Source organism: Pseudomyrmex gracilis, unplaced genomic scaffold (genome assembly GCF_002006095.1).
Source record: "Pseudomyrmex gracilis isolate BER0280 unplaced genomic scaffold, ASM200609v1 scaffold_69, whole genome shotgun sequence".
Taxonomy (NCBI): Eukaryota; Metazoa; Arthropoda; class Insecta; order Hymenoptera; family Formicidae; genus Pseudomyrmex; species Pseudomyrmex gracilis.
In genome coordinates, this window is record NW_018020653.1 from 699522 (window position 1) to 719508 (window position 19987).

Here is a 19987-nt window from a genome sequence, read left to right on the forward strand (position 1 = left end):
TCTATTCCGCGCGGATAAAGTTGCCGTATACTTTTTCTACGCGAGAGACGGTCGTCCGCTTCTCTCGAAACGCAATTTGCGCTGTTTCGAATTTGTCTTGAATTATTAAGCAGAAGAAAAAAAAAAAAAGAAAACGACGAGCGTGAGAGCGCTTGTCTTTATCGAGTTTAAAAATTCACGAGAAGAACAAATATCGTTCGTAAAAGATGGTTTTCTTTTTTTTGAAAACCGTGTTAGTGTCTAGTTTTATAACCAACTTTGCGCGGATATTTCAGTTCACTCGATTGTGGGCACTAACGGCAATTCAAACTTGAAAACCGTCTTCGTAAATTCTTCGTGAAAGCATCAAATGTCATTCGTCACAACGCACAGAGTATCGATACTTGTTATTCCTATTGTTTCTCGATTTGCATCTGTTGCGACAACACAGATTTCTATTATATACATGAAAAAAAAAAAAAAAAAAACAAACAAACAAACAAACAAACTTATTATCACGTGATGTAGTGAGAGGAAGAAGTGAGATGTAACACAGAAGTGTATGTGTATACACGTTCTAAATAAGATCGCGTACTTCAAATTCATGAGATTGACACGAAACGAGACGACGTCGTGTTAAATTGCGTTTGCGAGATTTTATTAGCAACTGTTCTCTCAACTGTGAAAACTAAACGTTTACATCGCGCGTATATGCCATATTAATATTTGCCAAAATAGAGATAGAAGCGGCATTTGGCGACGAGTTGGATACGTAATATATTCGGCGCAAATTGTGATTGTCCGGTCGGCGCCCCTGGAAAGTGTGTATAAAATACGGGATTTGCACGCAACATTCACGCGTATTCACACCCGCATGACAACCCGCGTGTATTCTCTTTCTCGACATAATTACAAGTTACGAGCGCGATAATGTTAAGAAGTGGGAGGATCGTATTTGCGTTTAATTCACAATGAAGTTCGTCTCCCTGCGCGCGCGAAAGAAAATTAAAAATAATATCTTTTTTTTTTTTCTTTCTTTGCGAAAAATCTGGAACAACAAATGCATATGTTTCTTAGTACAGTTGGTTTTTCTTTATTTTTACACAATTACACTTAGTTCGCTCTTGCGCAGAATAACTTTTACGATTGCTCGTTTTCGTCTAAATAAAAAGTACTTCGGGTTTCTTACGGAATCGTATACGTAACACATCTCGAAACTTTAACAGCAGTTTCATGACCCTTTTGACTATTGCGTAATATCGTTTTTTTTTTTCCCCAACATTCTCGATCTCCAAGAAAATTATAAGGTTTAGTTGTTTGTGGCTGTAGTTACACATACAATCGTAATGTCTTACTTATACATATGTATAACGAGACCTCAACATTCTCACTCTCTCTCTCTCTCTCTCTTTCTCTCTCTCTCTCTCTCACCACACAGATAATTGGATAAAACCTAAAGTTCTATATGTTACACGTAACTTGTGATTTGAGATAAGCAAAAATAGTTATATACGTTGATGTTTAATATAAGGATGTGAAAAATTTGATTCAACGCTGTTATCATTATACTGTGATACAAATACTGACGTTAATTGCTTATAGGAAAAGCTCGCGAATCAGAATTATTAAACGTCTACTTCTTTAGATGTCGCAGTTATTCATCAGAGAAGAGGGGAAAAAATCTCGATCTCTCTTCTTTTTAAAAGAACATCAGATTGAAAGGCCAATCTTAAGAAATACGTGCAATTATGCACAAATAGTTGACTGGAGAAACAAACAATTCTGATTCGCTTGTAATTTTCTTTTTTTTTTTTTTTTTTAAATTAAAGCATGAATAATCATAATCAGCGAGCTGATATAAAAATTTTACAGCCTTTATTAATATTGTATAAAAATGAGGAAAAAACTCATTATTTTTTAAAGAGAATACACATGTAATTTAAAGCGAAGTTAAATATTAATGTTTTTCATCGCTTACATGATCAAAAAATAAATGAGAAAATTTTAATACGTATAATCTCTCAATTATTCCGCGCTGACTCTGATTATTCTCACAAATGTCTTTAATTGGCTATCTATCAGTTAATTCCGTAGCTGATAGACAGACAACACCAAGGCAATTCTATATTTATCGATAACTATCCTCACGGGAGGGAAGAAGATAATACTTTTCTTCTCAGAATGATCGAAACTTATAAGACCGATAAATCTCAAGCATTCCTTACACTGTCTTTAGTCCCACTCCTCCTTCTGTTAGCGCTGGTCTTGACTGGAACATTCAAAAAGCCAAGATTGGCCTGATTTAACAGCTCTTTCAAGTAATTGATATTGCCAAGTTGGCTTATATCGAGCGGTTTTATTCCAAGTGCGCTGTCTTGCGCGCCGCATGCATCGCATGCATATGGAACGGGAGCGGCGGATGGGAATATGGCTTTCATCTTTCTGTCCGTCTCATCTCCGGGACAGTAAGGTACAAAGATGACGGGAATGAATCCAATCTGACCAATGACGGAAGTGGAAGTGGGTCTGGTTGCTACATTTGTATTGTTATTCGGTCCAACTAAGTAACAGGGGCATGCTTGAGGGTCTGGCCCTATAGGTAACGGGAAGGGCTTGACGTTAATGAAATCAGGCGGATGAATCCCAATAGCGTCGAGGCCGGGATTCGCCTGAAATGACTGTTCAAGGCCTGAATTTACCTGTTTTTCCATACCAGTAGAAGATCCGTCCGACTGAAATGATGAAACTGATTTGCTATCCGTACCGGAATTATTGTATTGCCCACGTGTATTAAACGAGCTCTCTTGTCGACCTAATTTATTGTATCGGTCTTTGGAAAATTGTGACTTATGAGTAGGATAAAAAACTGACTTCTGATATTGGCTCCGATCATAAACAGACAATTGTTCCGAGTCTTGTTCGGGAGGCGTTTCTGTTCGGTGCGACTCGATGCGAGATACGTGATTATAAGTCTGTGGAAGTTGTTTAACGAAGTTCGGATTTTTATGACTTTTAACATTATTTTTCAATAACGGTGATGTCGAGCCTCTTTGCAACAGCGAGTTAATTTCATCTGCATCATATGTATCCTCTTTTTCATAAATTGACGATGTAGATTCGATTTTGTATTGAGGTTTAGTTTGTTTTGTATATAGCGGTACGCTTGCGTTTGTTGAGTGTGAAAAATTCAATTTGATGTTTTCGTAGTTTTTGTATAACGGCTCAGTCTTATTCTTGAAATAATATTGTGTGACAGACTTGTAATTATCAGTGTCAAGTGGAAAGGTCTTGGAATGTTGCTTTATCGATTCTATTTGCGGATGTTTTCTTGTTGGTTCTATTCCAGACAAGTAATCTGGATCACCAGGCCACGGCCCATTAGGACCTGGTGAACCAGTTGGCCATGGTCCATTAGGACCATCGAGTCCGACATCTCCATCACGATTCACGCCATCGATTTCTCCTACACCTTCAATGATTTCACTTGAACCTTTAAATTCCACTGGTCTTTTTGAATTTCCTAAATAATCATGACAAAAAAACAATAATTTAAATTACATATATAAATACAATATTGTGAAAAAACACTAATAACATACCTATCCTGCCATGTTTTGAAGAAATGACTGATTTATCCAACAAAGTTTTAGAATATGCAAGAGTTTCGAGTTTTCTTGGTGTACCAGGAGCATCAGAGTGTTCTCGATAAGATATCGATCCAGATATGTTTCCATTATTATTAAAAGATGATTTTAAGGTGCCCTGCTGTTCAGAATAAGCAGGTAAAACCGATTGTCCTGATATTTTTCGAGAATCTGGTATTCCCGATGTATCAGATAGGCTGGATTGTTCTAAATGAAATGATCCAAGTGTGCCTGAAGTATCAGGAATTCCTGAAACACTTGGTTGTTTAAAATACACCGAACTTCCTGATAGTTTTGGAGTTCCTGATGTTCTGGACTGTTCTTGATAAGATGATAGTCCAGATCTATTTGAAGTATCAGAAATTTCTGAAACACTTGACTGTTTAAAATACACTAGACCTCCTGGTTTTTTTGAAGCGCTTAGTGTACCGGACTGTTCTTGAAGAAATGATAGTCCAGTTCGACCAAAAGTATCAGAAATTTCTGAAACGCCTGATTGTTCAACTGGACTTTCTGGTCTTCTTGAAGTGCCTAGTGTACCTGACTGATTTTGATGAGATGATAGTCCAGGTGTACTTAAGATATCAAGAATTCCTGGATCACCTGGCTGTTTAAAATACACTGAACTTCCTACCGTATTAAGTGTTCCAAACTGACCTGAATGTAATAACAACTCGTCAGATGTACTTGGAATACCAGGAATATCTGGTGCTCTTGTAATGAATGTTTGTGCTGAGTAATTCAAAACGTCTGACGTTTTAGGAATACTGGATGTTTTTGAATGACTTGTTTTACCAGGCTGCCTTTGACGGGGCAATAATCCGGATGTGCTTGAATCACTAGATATTCTCGAAATGTCTGGTTGTCTAAAAGGAGTTAAACTTGCTTCCGGAATATCAGATGATTTCGGTGTACCAGACGTGTTAAAGTATTCTAGATATGACGGTAATCTAGATGTAGCTGAATTAATTGAGATATTCAATGCTTTTGCAGTACCGGGCTGTCTAGAATAAGTAGGTAGTCTCCTTGATGGTACTTGACCAGCCAGTGTACGAGATGCGCCGGACTGTCCTGAATGTGACGATAATCCAGATGTATCTGTTATATTTAAACTATTTGGTCGTTTAGGATATACCAGACTTCCTGATATTCTTGCGGTTCCTGAGATATCGGATATTTTCGATGTATCAGATAATCCAGATGTAACTAAAATACCAGGAATATCAAATGTTTCTGGAGTGCCGAGTTTTTTCGACTTTTCTAAACTGCCTGACTGTTTGTGATATGCTTGACTTCTTGATATTCCTACTATTTCTGGAGTATCGGATATTCCTGTCGTGCCAGAATATTGTAAATGTGACAATAATTTGGACTTAGCTGATGTAACAGGAATACTAAATGTTTCTGGAATGCCAGGTTGTCCAGATTGAGCAGGCATAACTGGTCTTCTTGATGTTCCTAGAAAGCCTAGTGTTCCTGATATGCCATGCTGTCCTGGATATGGCGATAATTCAGATACATCTGGAGTATCAGATATTTTTGAACTGCTCGATTCTCCATGATACGCCAGACTTCCTGATGTTTCTGGAGCGCCGAATGTTTCTGATATATCGGATGGGCCGAGTTTTCCTTGTAATAATCTTGAAGTGTCAAGTGTTCCTAGACTGTCAAACTGTTTAGCATAAACTGATGTTCCTGGAGAATTAGGCGTTTCTGATACAGAAAACGTTCTTGGTTGTTCTGGACGTGATAACAATCTTGATATGCCGGGAAGATTACGAGGATAACCCGTTGGCGTACGTGATGTTTCTAGTATATCATGCAGACCTGGTTTCCCTGTTTTTGCAGCTTTAATGACATTTGTTGTACTTGTAGAATTGTTTAATTACATAAAATAATATTGTATGTATTTTAAAATCATACCATCTAAAGCAGGTTTGTTGGGCGGTCGATTTGACGATGCATCGATAAATGATCCTTTTTCAATAGGCGCTGTTTAAAAAAAAGTCAATATATTTACATTAGCATATTTTGTTAATACCGTCGATACGATTATATTACAAATATTACATTACGTATTTGTTCGCGTATATTTATATATAAAAATCTGTAAACTCTCTCATTCACGTACTTCCTGCACTTGATATTTTGGAAGCCGAAACGGTATCGTGTGTGTATTCTGCGCACATCGCGGGGAAATGTAATTTCTCCCACGGTGTAACAACACCATGATGATCGTGCTTGTCACCCTCTACGTGATGTTTGTGCTCGTTAAGAAACAGTTCCACGTCTTTCCCCGCATTAACCACCCTGTAACCCCAGCCGTCGCTAAGATAAAATGTTGTTCGCAATCGGTGAAAAGAATCGACGTAGCCGTAACAGCCGTACGTGATACCATCCGGACCACGTATTTCATGATGAAATTGTCCATTCGAATCAACGTCATAACCGTATTTATATACATCTACAAAAGATTGTTTTCTAAGTAAACAAAATGTTTTTTCTAAATAAACTATACATAAATATATATATAAAATATTTTATGTTAATATTAAAATTTTAATGTGTTTAAATAACTTTCTTTTTTGTTACTTATTGTGACTTGCCTGACGTGATGTTTTGACGCAAGTACTGTCTCTTCTGATCGTCGCTGATAGTCAAAATCACGTCTTCGTTCCGTTTAATGGTTTTCGATTCCTGAGTGATTTGCGATACCGATTCAGCAATCACCTATGAGAGCGAATTCGAAATTTCATTTCAAAACGATCATCATATTGTTTCGCAAAGATAATCTATTGATCTTCATTAAATATTATCCCATTCGATTTCGCAATCGATTTGACGCTCGATAAGAATTCTCGCCGGGAGAATGTCGTCTATTACTGTTAAAAGTAGCACGTGTCTAGTCAAAGTTGGGTTTGACCAGGATCGAGACAATCTCGACCGTTCTGTTGTTCCACCCACGAGAGAGGCGAAAGTTGCGCGATTCCAAGAAGATCATGCGCCAAGCGACCAAGAAGAGACTCTCCTTCATCATTTTCTTTTTCTAGCTCCGGATTGACAAACTATATAATAAAAGGTTAACATATGCTAACTCCCGACCCCTAAACCCTTCTCCGCGCGTACTTGCCGCGTCAAATGTTGCCGCAAGGATTAATTCATCCGCGGTATTTATGTCGTGATATTTTAGTGAACAATAGCAAGATCATTTCGTTCAAGGTTTTTTTTTTTTTTTTTTAAGGCGACTCTAACTTGTCACTGGGATATTTATTAGTTGTAAAAACACAGTAATTGGCGTATTCTGATTTAATTTTCAGTAAATAAATTGTCTGTATTTATCTCTTTCTTGTTTAAATTTGATAAACATTTGCACAAATTTCTGTTTCAAGTTGTTACACACACAAGAAGAAATAAAAAAAAGAAGAAATAAAAATTGATACGCGATAGATAAGATCAAACGTGTCTCTTGTCTGAGAATTATTCTCTAGAATTCTAATATATATTATCCGCGCGAATCGAAAGTAAATAGTATGACGAAGTGATCGAGAGCGATTTAACAAACAAGGTGTACACAACGACTTTGATAAGCCTTAAAGGTAAACGGGACGACATTTGACGCAGCCGGATCTCTTTTAATTGCTCGTAGCGAATCTGCCAGTCAAATGGCCAAAGCTGTATCAGCTTATGAATTGCGTGCAGAATCGATGTATCATCTTCTCAGTGAAAGTCACCTGTAAACGGTTGCGTAAAGAACCAGCATTTTAGCCGGGAGGCAAAAACCTACCGGCGCACAATTGTGTTAGTCCTGAGATATTGACCGCATTAATTCTACGTTATTACACTTTCGACGGTTCGAGAGAACTTTTTTTTTTTTAACGCGCGCAAACTAGAATAAACAAGCGACGATGCAGTAACGTGCGCGCTGCACATTTCGCGTATTTGATTGGAAAAAGTTTTCGACACAACAAGAGGAAGAAGAAGAAGAGCTTGTAACGTATGCGGAAATTTTACTGAACTATATGTCGAATATATTAAGTTTGTTGACGTCGTGCGCGGAATCTGTCTTTTAAATTTGCCTAATGTGAGAAAGTGAAAGAATTTTACGTTTCCTAAACCACGTGAATAATTTAAAATGACTATCTTGTGTAATAATCCGCGTAACTTTTTCCGCGTAAAATTGATTAATGAGGTTTTACTCGTCCATAAGTGTGACTTCTTTTCATATGTGTGTGTCTTCAAGTTGTCACTGTCAACACACTGATTGCGTTCACTGTTAAGTAAAGACAGTTAGACCATAAGTGAATGTAAAAGACTCAATGACATTTGCAAGACAGATTGGAGTATGTGCGCGTTGTTTTCATTTAAAGCGCTTCTAGATTACGTATCGGCTCACCGAGAATGAGATTTTACCTAATGCGCGAGTGATGTACATATTTCGGCGACGAATGTCATCAATCGCGTCATTTATGCTAATCGATACCTAATTCTTCTAGGGAGAAAAAAGACAGAAAAACTTCTATTGAATAAATGCTTCTTTCGAGACAACTTGTTCGCTTTTTTGTCAAGAAGTACTTCATTCAATTTCTTCGGTTGGAACTAAATTTCAAGTTGTTTCCTTATATTTTATCGAATGTTTTTAAATAATAGATGTTTGAACTAAAATAAAAATGTTGTAAATTAAAATATTGTTTTGTACAAGCAAAATATTTACTCTAAAAAAAAACAAAAAAAAAGATCTTTGCTCTTTATTTGTACCTGCGCATTTAATTCATGGAATTCCGTTCGAGTTTGGACTACTTAAAACACGTATAGAGAAGCTTTTCCTTCTATAGACGCGTGTTCGCAGAAGCACGTCTATATATAATACGTAAGTTGTTATCTGGACGAGAAGACCTCTCGCGCTCACACTCACCTAATTAGTAAGATATAAAATCTCCTTAATCAGATTGGAAGCGATATCTTGCGAAGTGTTACTGCCATTCAATTTCAAACTGTACGTCTAAGGAAATTTTCAGCATTCCACATGTGTGCCAATCAGAATTTTAGAAGTGATGACGCAATATTTGTTGCAACTGGTTCCAAATAAGTTCAATAGCGCGGATCAATGAGTCACCGATGACCCTAAAGCGGAGTTACTGTAAAGTCGAGTCGCGGTCACCTGTGACCCCAATAACAATCGGCGTGTTAAAGCCATTGAGAGAGGTATGAATGATATGTAAGAGAGCAACGGCGCATTCTGTGTGTGCGCGCGAGATCAAAGAGCCTCGTGAAAGATAATGTGAGTCACGATGCGATCATTATGCGAGTTGTAAATCAGCTCTTCTCACTTTTTGTTACGATTAGTAAAAACATAAGTGTATACTAATTATCGCAAAGTAATAACCCCATAATATAGCAACGGAAGTAGTAACACATAAAAAAAACTTTGAGTAGCAGTCAAAATAAAAAAAAATAAAAAATAAAAAAACAGGTGAGATGAAGGTCTACATCGAGCAGGGGAAGGTCTGCTCGATGTAGACCTTCATCTCACCTGTTTATTGTTTTCGCGAGCGTGATTATTCTTTTCTTATTTTGTTAAAAAACAGTTTACATTAACACGTGTTCGGAAATGTTTACTTCTCGAATCATCAAAAGAAAACCAATTCACACCAGGTGCTTAGAACATGTTTCATTTAGTGCACGCACAATTTTCTTACGAGTTATCGAATCTCTTCAGAGATAACGAGATCGCAAACATTGTCATAGATCTTTTTATTGAAAATGCAATTGCAACAAATAAATCTCGTTCTTAAAAATATTAAGTAAAACTCGAAGTTTTAAAATATATATTAAACTGCAAGAAAAAAAAAAAAAGAGAAACAATCAACAGTCTTAAATTTAAAGTTTTAGTTTTCCATATTTGTGAAAAGACTGTAAGTTTCAATCGACTTTAAATTTCGCGCGAAACTTATTTATCTTTTTCTATAAATCCTGAAAGAAATATACAAAGCACTATTAAGGTACACATACCAGAATAAAAAGAACCCCAGTAGCACCCCGTAGCATTTTGATGATAGAGTCCTTTTTCAGTAGGGCATTATCCGAGATCAAACCACAGCCTGAAGATGAGAATGATTCTCGAGGATAATCACACACGCAGTGCCGTTCGAAACTAAAAGACTAAATACATCATATAGCAGAAAAAGGCTTTTATATAAGGTGGGAGTCACCAGATATTCCCCCCCGGTGACGAGTTTCATCCTCACTGTATCTTCTTTACCATATATTCTTTCGTTTCGGTTTCTCGAGAGAATCACTCTTGTGCTCCTTTCCTTTCTTTCTCTCTCTCTCTCTGCCTCCCCCGCTCCCTTTTCTTCATCTCCCTTTCTTTTTCACGTAGACAGTTATTTTATTGTTCTCTGTCACGGGTACGGCGACACGAAACTACTACAACATGTTCTACAAATTATATACAATTTAACTACGTGTTACATTTTGATCTCAATTCAAAAGCGTTATATTTATGTAATTGTTCGAGATGTGCTCGCGCAGATATATTAATTCATCTTAAGCAACCATTTGCGGAAATTGTATCGGAATTTAATCGCCGACTTGCAGAAAAGAATCTGGAAGTCGGCGTAATAAATCGATGTGTTAACAAACGGAATGTGCCTCCCAAACGCTTCATCGGAGACGAATTTTATTATCGGAGAAAGTGTCAGCCCACTCGTACTTGCGCATGTATTTATATACATATATTGTGTAATATATATAGGCATTGAAAATTTATTCGTTTTGATGACATTTTGCATGTTAAAAGATATGTCAAATATATTTATTTTCGTCTTCAATTAAAGAGAGAGATTAAACAATTGTACAAGATATGGAAATGTGGAAGTATGCAAATATTGCAAATGAGTAAAAAAATCTGAATACAATCAAATATCTCGTAAATGCAAATTTAAAAAAAAGTTTCCGATAAAAATTATGAGGATAAAAATATGTATTCTACATTAACATCCATATGACTTTGAATGGCGTTAATCAGGTCACCTTGATTTTTCAAAATAGAACTTCCTGCTTTTTATCTCCACATTAGCTCTGACCCTTTTTATTAAAAAAATCATTTGATCTTGACCCGACCTTGGCACACGTGCAACACTACTCAAAATGAATATTGTCAAATAGATATTTCATGTGTCTTTTTAAACTTTATAACTTTTGTTTAAAACGGTTTTTTTAAAAAATTGCATTGTTTATTTAGACTCTTGGCGCATTCTATATATTCACTATAATATATATAGTAAACAAAATTGTATAATAAACAAGCAACTAATGAAAACAAGTTATATAAAACATGATTTGTGTACTTATTGTTATGCGGTCCCTTGTTGTCTATCGATGTATATTGATGAGTATCTTTAGTTATTCCATCAATCTTCTTTACAAATTCCTTATCGGTCTTTCGTCGTATATATATATGTATATTACACGCAGAACACAGTATGTTCATAATTGGTTCCTACAAAATGAGACCATTTTATTATATATTTACACGTTATTTATATATTATATTTATACGCGGGTGTAAATAGATCGATTTTTAATATTTATAGAATGCGACTAGAAATAGTATGCCACTATCAGCCGTACACTCACATAATTTTAGTTTGCAAATTAATGACTCGCGCGCATAAGTTGCGGAATAAAAACAAATATATAGAAACATTTTTAATATATATTGATTAGTGAAAACTGAAGATTACATACCATATCCTTCGATTACTTGTTGATACCTTATATCGGCGGGCTTGGACCTGACGTCTGGAGAAAAACAAAACTGCACGCAACTGACGCAAGCGCTCTACACCACGCGGGGAAGATCATAGTGCCTAAGCGGCTGTTTCGCGACTATTTACGTCTCGAAATCACGTAAGATGTGACAGATGAAAACTTGATTCTTTACCGTGTAATCAGCGTGTAAAGATTCTCTGACAAGTGTGATACGAAGCAGAGCAATGAGTGAATTTTTTGTAGACTGATACTCTTTGAATCTCGAAAAAATTTATACTGCGTTAAAAATTTTTGTGCGAAACGCAAGAAAATTTGCAAATAAAAATATCATTATTGATTCGAGCTTTTATTTTCTATTGTACATTATTGATACGGATCATCACCAAAGGGATTGTCTTTGTGCTTGCGCGCAACTCATAAATTCTTCCACCACGTGGTTGTTCCCTCACTACGCGGTGTATCACATGACTGTCTCCCACATGTGTCACAGTGTTCAATGTGTCGTGCACTGTTGTGTCACGTCAAACCTACGGTCGAAGACGCGCTAAAAATTATATATAAAATCACTTCTGTATCACGTGTTATTCAGTACTGTAAAAACTAATCCTGTCAGCGATAAACAATATATCGCAATTGAACAATATATATTACAATTGAAAAAATATACTCATTTTAATACCTGTACACGTGTGCGTTCTGTGTGCATTTAATTATTGAATGTATTTTCAAGACAACTTTTGGATGCTGCACATGTGACAGTGACTAATACTAAGTGAGTTACTTGTTATATAAGAATTCTAAAATATATTAGAAAATTACCAATCTCAAGTGTACAAAGATATTATATCAGTCATGTGAATTTAATATTGATTATTGGATTTGATTACTTGTGAAGTGTACAGATAAAGATAAACTGAACACAAACCCAGAGATAAACACCATTCCTGGGTTATGCCTAGAGATATATGTACACCCGTTAGGACTAAAGTCTATTCAGTAAATATAATCCACAATATAAACTGTAATCATGGAGAAGCAGGATTTGTTAGTGCAAATACATGTAGAAAGACCTGTTTACAAACATGAAGTATTAAATCAAAATTATGATTATGAGAAACCAAAATCATCTGGTAAGTTGCATATACATCACAAATTGAATGTTCTATGTTATTAAATATATATACTTCTCTTTGTAGTAATTCAGAGTATAGTGAACAATGTCAAGTCAAAAAACTGGCAATCTTGCATGATGTCAACTGTGCCAGTGATAAAATGGCTTAGCAAATATAATTGCAGAAAAGACCTAATACCTGATGTTATTTCTGGTTTGACTGTGGCAATAATGCATATACCTCAAGGTATGGCATATGCATTTTTGGGAAACTTGCCACCAGTAGTTGGCATATACATGGCCTTCTTTCCTGTCCTTGTGTATTTTTTATTTGGTACATCTAAGCATGTATCTATAGGTAAGGTACAGATGAATACAGATGAATGAGAACAAAGCATACAAAGTATACGGTGTTCAAAAAAATTCATAAAATACTGAAGATAAAAATATGAAATAGCAAAAATATAATTCTGTTACTTTCAGCTAATGCATTTTTGTCTGGTTAACTTCAATTACCAGACAGTTAGAAATATAATACACTTTAATATAAACTTGTTCGACAATGCTCAATAATCAAACATTCTTGGAACTCATCAGGAACTTTTGCTGTGGTATGCTTAATGACCGGAAAGGTAGTAACGTCTCACTCAAATCCACTTGTGGAACATGCATCTGCGAATATTTCAGATAGTGCTTCTCTAAATCTTGAAGATACTACGCATACATATACACCTATGCAAGTGGCTACAGCTGTGACACTAATGATTGGAATATATCAGGTAAATATTATCGGTATTATAAATCATATGGCATATCAGTTAAAAAAAAAAAAATAAGAGCAAAGAAAGATTTTCGTTACAGATAATAATGTACATATTCAGATTAGGTATCGTGACAACATTGCTAAGTGAAACTTTGGTAAATAGTTTTACAACAGCTGCTGCTGTTTATGTTCTAATATCTCAAATAAAAGATCTACTTGGTCTAAAATTACCAAAGCAAAAAGGATATTTTAAATTAATTTTTGTAAGTAAATTTTAATTAAGAATATTGTTATGATGTGCTTACATTTTATCAAATTATGAGTGAAATTATCTTCTTTCGTCTTTTTCGATATTTTAGACTGTCGTAGATGTATTTAAAGAAATAGAAAATACCAATATATCTGCCGCAATAGTGTCAACTATATCAATAATTATTCTTATAATTAACAATGAGTTTCTAAAGGTAAATAGAGCATGAATTTGTTATTTATAATCACAAAAAATACTTGAAGAGGAAAAAAAATTAGTAATGTGACACGTAATTTATAATTCGTACTTAGCCAAGATTGAACAAAAAATGCAGCATACCAGTACCTATTGAACTCATTGCAGTTGTTGGTGGGACATTAGTTTCCCGATATTGTGATTTGCCACAGACTTATAATATCGAAATTGTTGGACATATTCCAACAGGGTATGTAAATATAGTATTGCATACATGTATTAAGAGATATTACATTACTGTATTTAATGTTTTAACAGATTACCTAAAGTTGAAATACCTAGTGTTGAATTACTGCCCTTAGTAGCGATTGATAGCATTGCGATAACCATGGTTTCGTATACCATTACCGTATCAATGGCATTAATATTTGCGCAAAAACTCAACTATGAAATAGACTCAAATCAGGAGCTTCTTGCAATGGTTAGGCAATAATATATCTTGACAAATTACTTAATATACTTTATGATACATAATCTCAATTATTTTCATTATTTCAGGGCTTGAGCAATATAATGGGTTCTTTTTTCTCGTGCATGCCGATATCGGCTTCTCTAAGTAGATCTCTTATTCAACAAACTGTTGGTGGACGTACTCAGGTAGCAAGTATCGTATCTTGCTTGTTGTTGCTCATGATACTTCTTTGGATTGCACCGTTTTTTGAGCTCCTGCCGAGATGTGTTTTAGCGTCTATAATAGTGGTGCGTAAAGAATTATTAGTAAAATCAATGAGAAAAAATATAAATACGCCAGATTTTTAATAAAAATAATCAACTAATGATAAATAATAAAAACACTGCGACAGGTAGCTTTAAAGGGAATGTTTCTACAAGCTAGTCAGTTAAAAAAATTCTATAAGCTCAGCAAAGCTGACGCTACAATTTGGATCGTAACATTTTTTGTTGTAACGTTAATAAATATCGACATCGGATTGCTCGCGGGACTGTTTGTTTCATTGGTCATCATTCTGTTGCAAGCTATTCGACCTCACCTGTGTCTGCTAGGTCACATACCGCGTACAGATCTATACTTGAACTTGAACAGATATAAAGCGGTAAGTCATCTTGTCAACAAATAAAATAAATAAACGCTATAAGATAGTAATAATCGGTGGAAAACAACATGACTTTACTTTTTTTGTTTTTCTAGGCGATAGAAATACCTGGAATAAAAATATTTCATTATTGCGGAACTTTGAATTTTGCCAATAATAATCATTTTAAATCAACTGTATACACACTGGTAGGAGTATGTCCGCAAAAGATCGTCAAATTGAGAAAACAATTAGCGGAAGAAGGTCATTTTCTAAATGATAAGAATTCCGAAAGTAAATCTGAATTGCATTGCGTAATCATGGACATGAGCGCGCTGAGTTACATCGACCCTAGTAGTGTTCAAGTGTTGCACTCGATCGTGGAAGAATTCGCGCAGATAAATGTTGAGGTTTATTTCACCAATTGTCCCAGTTCTGTTTACGAAACTATAAAGAAATGCGATTTGTACATATACGGCACAATGTCGTTGCAAATGTTTGCGACTGTGCAGGATGCCGTCACTTACTTTCAAAGCAACAGTATTTCTGGTTAATGACAATAATTTTATTGTACGATATACACGAGTCATAGACTTACCAGGAGCCTAGTTATTGCATTTCTATGAGATATTTATATTTTTAAAAAACATTTTCTACTTAGACGCTGTACTTATGGCGCGATACTTACCTTGAAAATGTTGTTACAAAGTTTAAACAGTTATATATTATTTTTATAACTGTCCGTACACGTACTGGGTACTAACATATTGCTAGATTTGTTATAAAAAATTATAATTTGTTTTTTATATTAAAATATAATCTCGAAAAGAAGTGATTGGTATGTGTATAATCGAGCAATCGGTTTTTTTATTTAGAGCGATTACCCTATGTATGTGACAGCTTACAATCATCTTGAGTAGTCTGTTACCGTCACAAAAAAAAAAATAGGTTTCACTACGCCTCTTCAAATTGTATCGACAATTATTGCGTCCTATATTTTTTTTTCCTATTTGTAATGTACAACTGTTTATTTTTAATCTTGCGGCAGTGTCGCCCTTTGGATGCGGATGTACATAAGATTTACGAAATAAATACCCGACAATAAGTAACAGAACACGTTACTTGTCGATAAATGTACGGTCAAGATCAAATTATTGTTTTATACACGTACTTTCTCTAATTAACGATGGTCTAATCGAGACGCTTATGCTAGACCGTACTTCTTCTTGAGAGATTCTGGCATCTCGGGTGGTGGTGGACGGGGCATGCGCAGCCAAACCTTCACGGCATCGTAAATGAACCATTGCGCTGCGGTCAAGGTACCGATCATAACGATCCTCGGTCCCAGACCCTTCCATACGCCGGCAAAGCCAAGCTTCTTCAAAACTTCACCCGCAGACGCTCCTTTCTCTTGGTTCAATTTCGACACCACCTGATGGACAGAAATTCATATGTTATAGAGATCATGAAGAAATCTTACAAAGCAAACGGCTGGTAAAACTTACCGAGTCAGCAGGGTGAGATACGACAGCGCAGAAAACACCGGCAATGTAGCCGGCCGCGAAGGTGACTATTAATTGTTCGCCTTTCGAGCATTCTGCTCTAGGCTTTGGTACCACGTATTTGTAGAGAAGTTCGACGGTACGCTCGAAGCACGCGAATTTCATCATAGTGTACGGGATTTGACGCAGCCATAATGGCACCAATCCCTTATAGAAGCCTGAAAGACCTTCGTCCGCATACATCTTCGGCATCGCTTGTCTCAAAGTGTTTGCATATCCTGGCGTAGTTTGAATCTTCACCTATAAATAATGATTGCACGTTGCGTAAAACAAAAGCGGCGCGAGATAGGAATTTACTTATACACTATATATAAACTTAACAATATAAACTTTTCATTAATATGAGCTGTACCTTTGAAGCTTCAAATGGTGCTAGACCAATGTCTGCAAAAAATTCAGCGGAAGCCGATGATATCAAATATAACGTGGTTCTGTATTCATAAGAGAGTTCATCACCAGCTAATGCGGAGTACTGAACTTTAAAGACTTCATACAGTCCGAATTTGAACATTCCTTGAATGGAATAACCAAAGAAAGTAGGCGCCCATCCTTTTACTATTCCTCGAGTGCCATCCTCGGCAAGAGTTACCTATAGTAAATAAAGTTTATCATAAATTATATATATATATATACATGATACATAGTGTATGTTATATATATATATATATATATATAATATAAAAGTTAATATAAAAATAATTACTCTGAATCCATTGAATACTGATTTGTATTTTTGCGGATCCACTTGAATTCTGCATTTAACTAAATCTAATGGAGTGACCATAGTATGAGTGATACCACAGGATAAAATACCTCCAAGGCCACATAACAAGAAATAATGATTCGATCCAAATTCACAGCTATCTGTAAATACATAAATCACCACATTACATGCATACTTAAATATATATTGAAGAGATATTTTTAACGCTTTAAATAATACAAATATATTATAATTACATATATATTTACAAACATAAATGTATAAATTTCAAAACCTACAAAGACAAAATTATTCATTCAGCTGATCAATCTATGCTCATCCAGTTCTTCCTTTGGATGACATACAAAATACAAGTAAACTTTGTCTCATTGTTTCGTCACAGTTAAGATAAAAAAACATATTCTGCATGCTCGACATACTTCCGATGCGTTTCTCGGTCACAGTCAACGATAGTCATGGGGTAGGCTGATTTTAGTCCGATCGTTCAAGGCCAGAGGTAAGGAAGGGGTACATTTTACAACACACACACCAATATACTAAGATGGCGGAATCTCTCTTATGCAACTCGCGGTGTTTGCGAGTTTATGCTTAAATTCATAAAACTAAGACATTCAAGCTCTTTGTGTTACATGCTCTCCATTATTCAATATAATTATATAATTTATAATTACTTTTTAAAAGTAATTTAAGTCAAGTACACCACACAAGTGTCATGTGACGCGCGCGCGCTTATGTGTGTGTGTGTGTGTGTATCGCGCGGTGCTTCGCGCAATCGAACGTCTCTTCGAATCTCTATAATGTAGAATTCCATGGCTACTGTATCGCGTAATAAAAGACGATCCGTCGAAATTATATGCAATTAGATATTCAATTTAAAATTTTCACGAATCAGTTGCGATTGCGTATCGACGAATGTCCGACTGACTTTTCAAACGAAAGAAATCTGATTAAACCGTGACGTTTGATCGAACACATTTTAGTTATGTAATTTTGTCGCAATGTCACATTAAGACGGCGTGGTCATGTAACGATATCCAATATCTTTCTTTATCCGTTACAAGATTACGCCTGTGAGAAAAACGAGTGCGTGAGAGAAACCGATGTAACAATTCGTAGATTATTAAAAATCGCAGTGTGAACGAAATTTTTCTTGAGAAGTGTTATAACCTCTGGCTCGATATATCGAAGACAAAAAAAATCGCTCTCGATCGTTTGTTCGATTCGCAATTGAATCGTGAGTAATTACATAAAAAAAAAAGAGAGAGAGAGAGAAGTACTGACCACCCTCCTCGACAGCGGCAGCGGCGATATTGCGACCTGGAACGAGCGGCCGAGCGCCGTTTTCCAGCGCCTGACACTTGGCCGTCGTGAACGGCGTGGAAAATGGATTCATTTTCACCGCCTCCTGTACCCAAGACAACATTTCTATTCGGAGACCTGAACAGAATCATCGATTAAATGACAGTTTGCTTTAGAATTCGAATTTTTCTAATTATAGTGTGCGCGCGTATTATCGCGTCAAAGTTCTACTACTCACGGTACCTGCTGTGACAGACGACTATCACCCGTAAAAAACCACCGAGAGAGTGGCAGATCGTTTCTTCGAATGGCTCGTCCATAGCGCGTGATATTTAGATGGGAAGTTACATTTCCGCGCGCCAACAGCGCCCTCAATGGATAAAAGACCGAAATTTTTGTGAGAGAATGTCGGTCTGTGATTGATTGAATTGCTTAAAAGTTCACTTACTTGAGTTATCGTATGTTTCCGGTTTAAGATACGTAAAGCCCGTTCTACATTGATCTCAAGCGCAAACGCAAGAAACAGATCTGGTAGAATTGACTAAGGCCTGGTTTATGCGAGCAAATAAGGCCTTGCTTTGGCCAGAGAGAAGGCTGAGAGCGGCCATGCCATTGTTTTTTACGACGGTTTCTAGCCGCTACTTTCAGCGCCGGGTTCCACTTTGCGTGGAACTCGCGAACTACAAAACGAGTTCCACTTTCAGACGCATACGATAAAAATGTATCTCGGTAAGAGTCTGTGCTAACAATGTCCAAACATCGACATGGTTCTATTCCGTGCTATGTGCACGAGTCCAGGTGTCAAGTCGACACTTGATCCTAGCCGCACTCCGCAGTCTTATCTCTGCTTAAATACAAAATCATAAAACTCAGAAAAAAAAGTAAACACGAAAAGATATAGATAATATAATAAACACGAAAAGAAAATAGATAACATAATAAATATTTAAAAAATAAATAATACACTAAACACGAAAAAAATAGATAATATAATAAACACTAAAAATAATAAACAAAGTTAAGGTCTATTATCTTTCGCAAAATAATGACGATATACTAAAGCTTTGCAATTTCCGGCGCAATTCAAGCGCCAATTTTGACGAACACAGAATAACCAAAACTGTAGCTTTAATGGAATTTGAAACAACGAGAACAAGTGACTTTCACAAACTAACTAATACGTTAGGTACAATCATTTCTTATCGATATAACATACTGTTCAAAACTTTAATTTTACAATAAACAAACATAATAACTTTCCTATTTCTTTTTTACTTTTCAATGAAACCTTTGAGACTAACTGTTATAAAATCTTATTGTAAAAAACCATTTATATTACTTCACCTTGCATTTCCAGTGTGTGTATCTTCATTACATATATATCACTATCTTTTAAAACCACGAAATTTATTAAACTTGTATGCTCGACATTTCAAAATTTGTAACATCGACCGTTACAAAGAAAGCGAACAGACAAAACTTATCATCATGACTATGTGACTGATATGTCACGTAAAATATCCGATCTATACACCTAAGTAAACTGCTCTTAAATTAGATACTTCTTTCACGCACACAATAAAACGAATGCGAAAA

General features: G+C 35.8%; 3 protein-coding genes across 10 annotated transcripts; 1 reads left to right on the top strand and 2 right to left on the bottom strand.

Annotated features, from left to right (window-relative positions):
- Positions 1–1067: 1067 nt before the first annotated feature.
- On the bottom strand, positions 1068–12661 carry LOC109854515 (collagen alpha-2(IV) chain-like). 6 transcript variants are annotated; one of them, XM_020427681.1, is made up of 10 exons: positions 11373–11459; positions 10973–11124; positions 9883–10049; positions 9633–9782; positions 6230–6353; positions 5755–6087; positions 5547–5615; positions 3579–5471; positions 2679–3499; positions 1068–2248 (listed from the first exon to the last, which is right to left on the bottom strand). In XM_020427681.1, the coding sequence occupies exons 3-10, from the start codon at positions 9883–9885 to the stop codon at positions 2201–2203; spliced, it is 3441 nt and encodes a 1146-aa protein (XP_020283270.1). In that variant the 5' UTR covers positions 9886–10049; positions 10973–11124; positions 11373–11459; the 3' UTR covers positions 1068–2200. The 6 variants fall into 6 exon arrangements, with proteins under 6 accessions (XP_020283270.1, XP_020283265.1, XP_020283268.1 ...); XM_020427676.1 differs by lacking the exon at positions 11373–11459 and adding an exon at positions 12581–12661 and having other exon boundaries at positions 1068–3499; XM_020427679.1 differs by having other exon boundaries at positions 1068–3499; positions 3579–5459.
- Positions 11804–15943, top strand: LOC109854516 (solute carrier family 26 member 6). Of its 2 annotated transcripts, XM_020427682.1 has the most exons (11): positions 11804–12168; positions 12292–12526; positions 12593–12865; positions 13105–13286; positions 13369–13533; positions 13630–13734; positions 13832–13965; positions 14034–14196; positions 14274–14474; positions 14579–14827; positions 14923–15943. In XM_020427682.1, the coding sequence occupies exons 2-11, from the start codon at positions 12424–12426 to the stop codon at positions 15358–15360; spliced, it is 2013 nt and encodes a 670-aa protein (XP_020283271.1). In that variant the 5' UTR covers positions 11804–12168; positions 12292–12423; the 3' UTR covers positions 15361–15943. The 2 variants fall into 2 exon arrangements, with proteins under 2 accessions (XP_020283271.1, XP_020283272.1); XM_020427683.1 differs by lacking the exons at positions 11804–12168; positions 12292–12526 and having other exon boundaries at positions 12777–12865; positions 12991–13286.
- Positions 15654–18726, bottom strand: LOC109854517 (phosphate carrier protein, mitochondrial). 2 transcript variants are annotated; one of them, XM_020427684.1, is made up of 6 exons: positions 18630–18726; positions 18374–18529; positions 17072–17232; positions 16721–16957; positions 16312–16608; positions 15654–16238 (listed from the first exon to the last, which is right to left on the bottom strand). In XM_020427684.1, the coding sequence occupies exons 1-6, from the start codon at positions 18709–18711 to the stop codon at positions 16011–16013; spliced, it is 1161 nt and encodes a 386-aa protein (XP_020283273.1). In that variant the 5' UTR covers positions 18712–18726; the 3' UTR covers positions 15654–16010. The 2 variants fall into 2 exon arrangements, with proteins under 2 accessions (XP_020283273.1, XP_020283274.1); XM_020427685.1 differs by having other exon boundaries at positions 18635–18717.
- Positions 18727–19987: the final 1261 nt, after the last annotated feature.

What these genes read in the sequence shown, in the direction of transcription:
- LOC109854515 (XM_020427676.1), bottom strand. An exon ending in CAACAAACCTGCTTTAGATG is followed by an intron (nt 5,472 to 5,546) that starts GTATGATTTTAA and finishes ATGTCATTAAAG; the next exon opens with CTGCAAAAACAGGGAAACCA. An exon ending in TTCAAAACATGGCAGGATAG is followed by an intron (nt 3,500 to 3,578) that starts GTATGTTATTAG and finishes ATGATTATTTAG; the next exon opens with GAAATTCAAAAAGACCAGTG.
- LOC109854516 (XM_020427682.1), top strand. Translation starts at nt 12,424, where the DNA reads ATGGAGAAGCAGGATTTGTTAGTGCAAATACATGTAGAAAGACCTGTT. An exon ending in ATCTAAGCATGTATCTATAG is followed by an intron (nt 12,866 to 13,104) that starts GTAAGGTACAGA and finishes GGAACTCATCAG; the next exon opens with GAACTTTTGCTGTGGTATGC. An exon ending in ACTTGAACAGATATAAAGCG is followed by an intron (nt 14,828 to 14,922) that starts GTAAGTCATCTT and finishes TTGTTTTTCTAG; the next exon opens with GCGATAGAAATACCTGGAAT.
- LOC109854517 (XM_020427684.1), bottom strand. Translation starts at nt 18,711, where the DNA reads ATGGACGAGCCATTCGAAGAAACGATCTGCCACTCTCTCGGTGGTTTT. An exon ending in TGCCGCTGTCGAGGAGGGTG is followed by an intron (nt 17,233 to 18,373) that starts GTCAGTACTTCT and finishes ATGTATTTACAG; the next exon opens with ATAGCTGTGAATTTGGATCG. An exon ending in CAGTATTCAATGGATTCAGA is followed by an intron (nt 16,958 to 17,071) that starts GTAATTATTTTT and finishes TATTTACTATAG; the next exon opens with GTAACTCTTGCCGAGGATGG.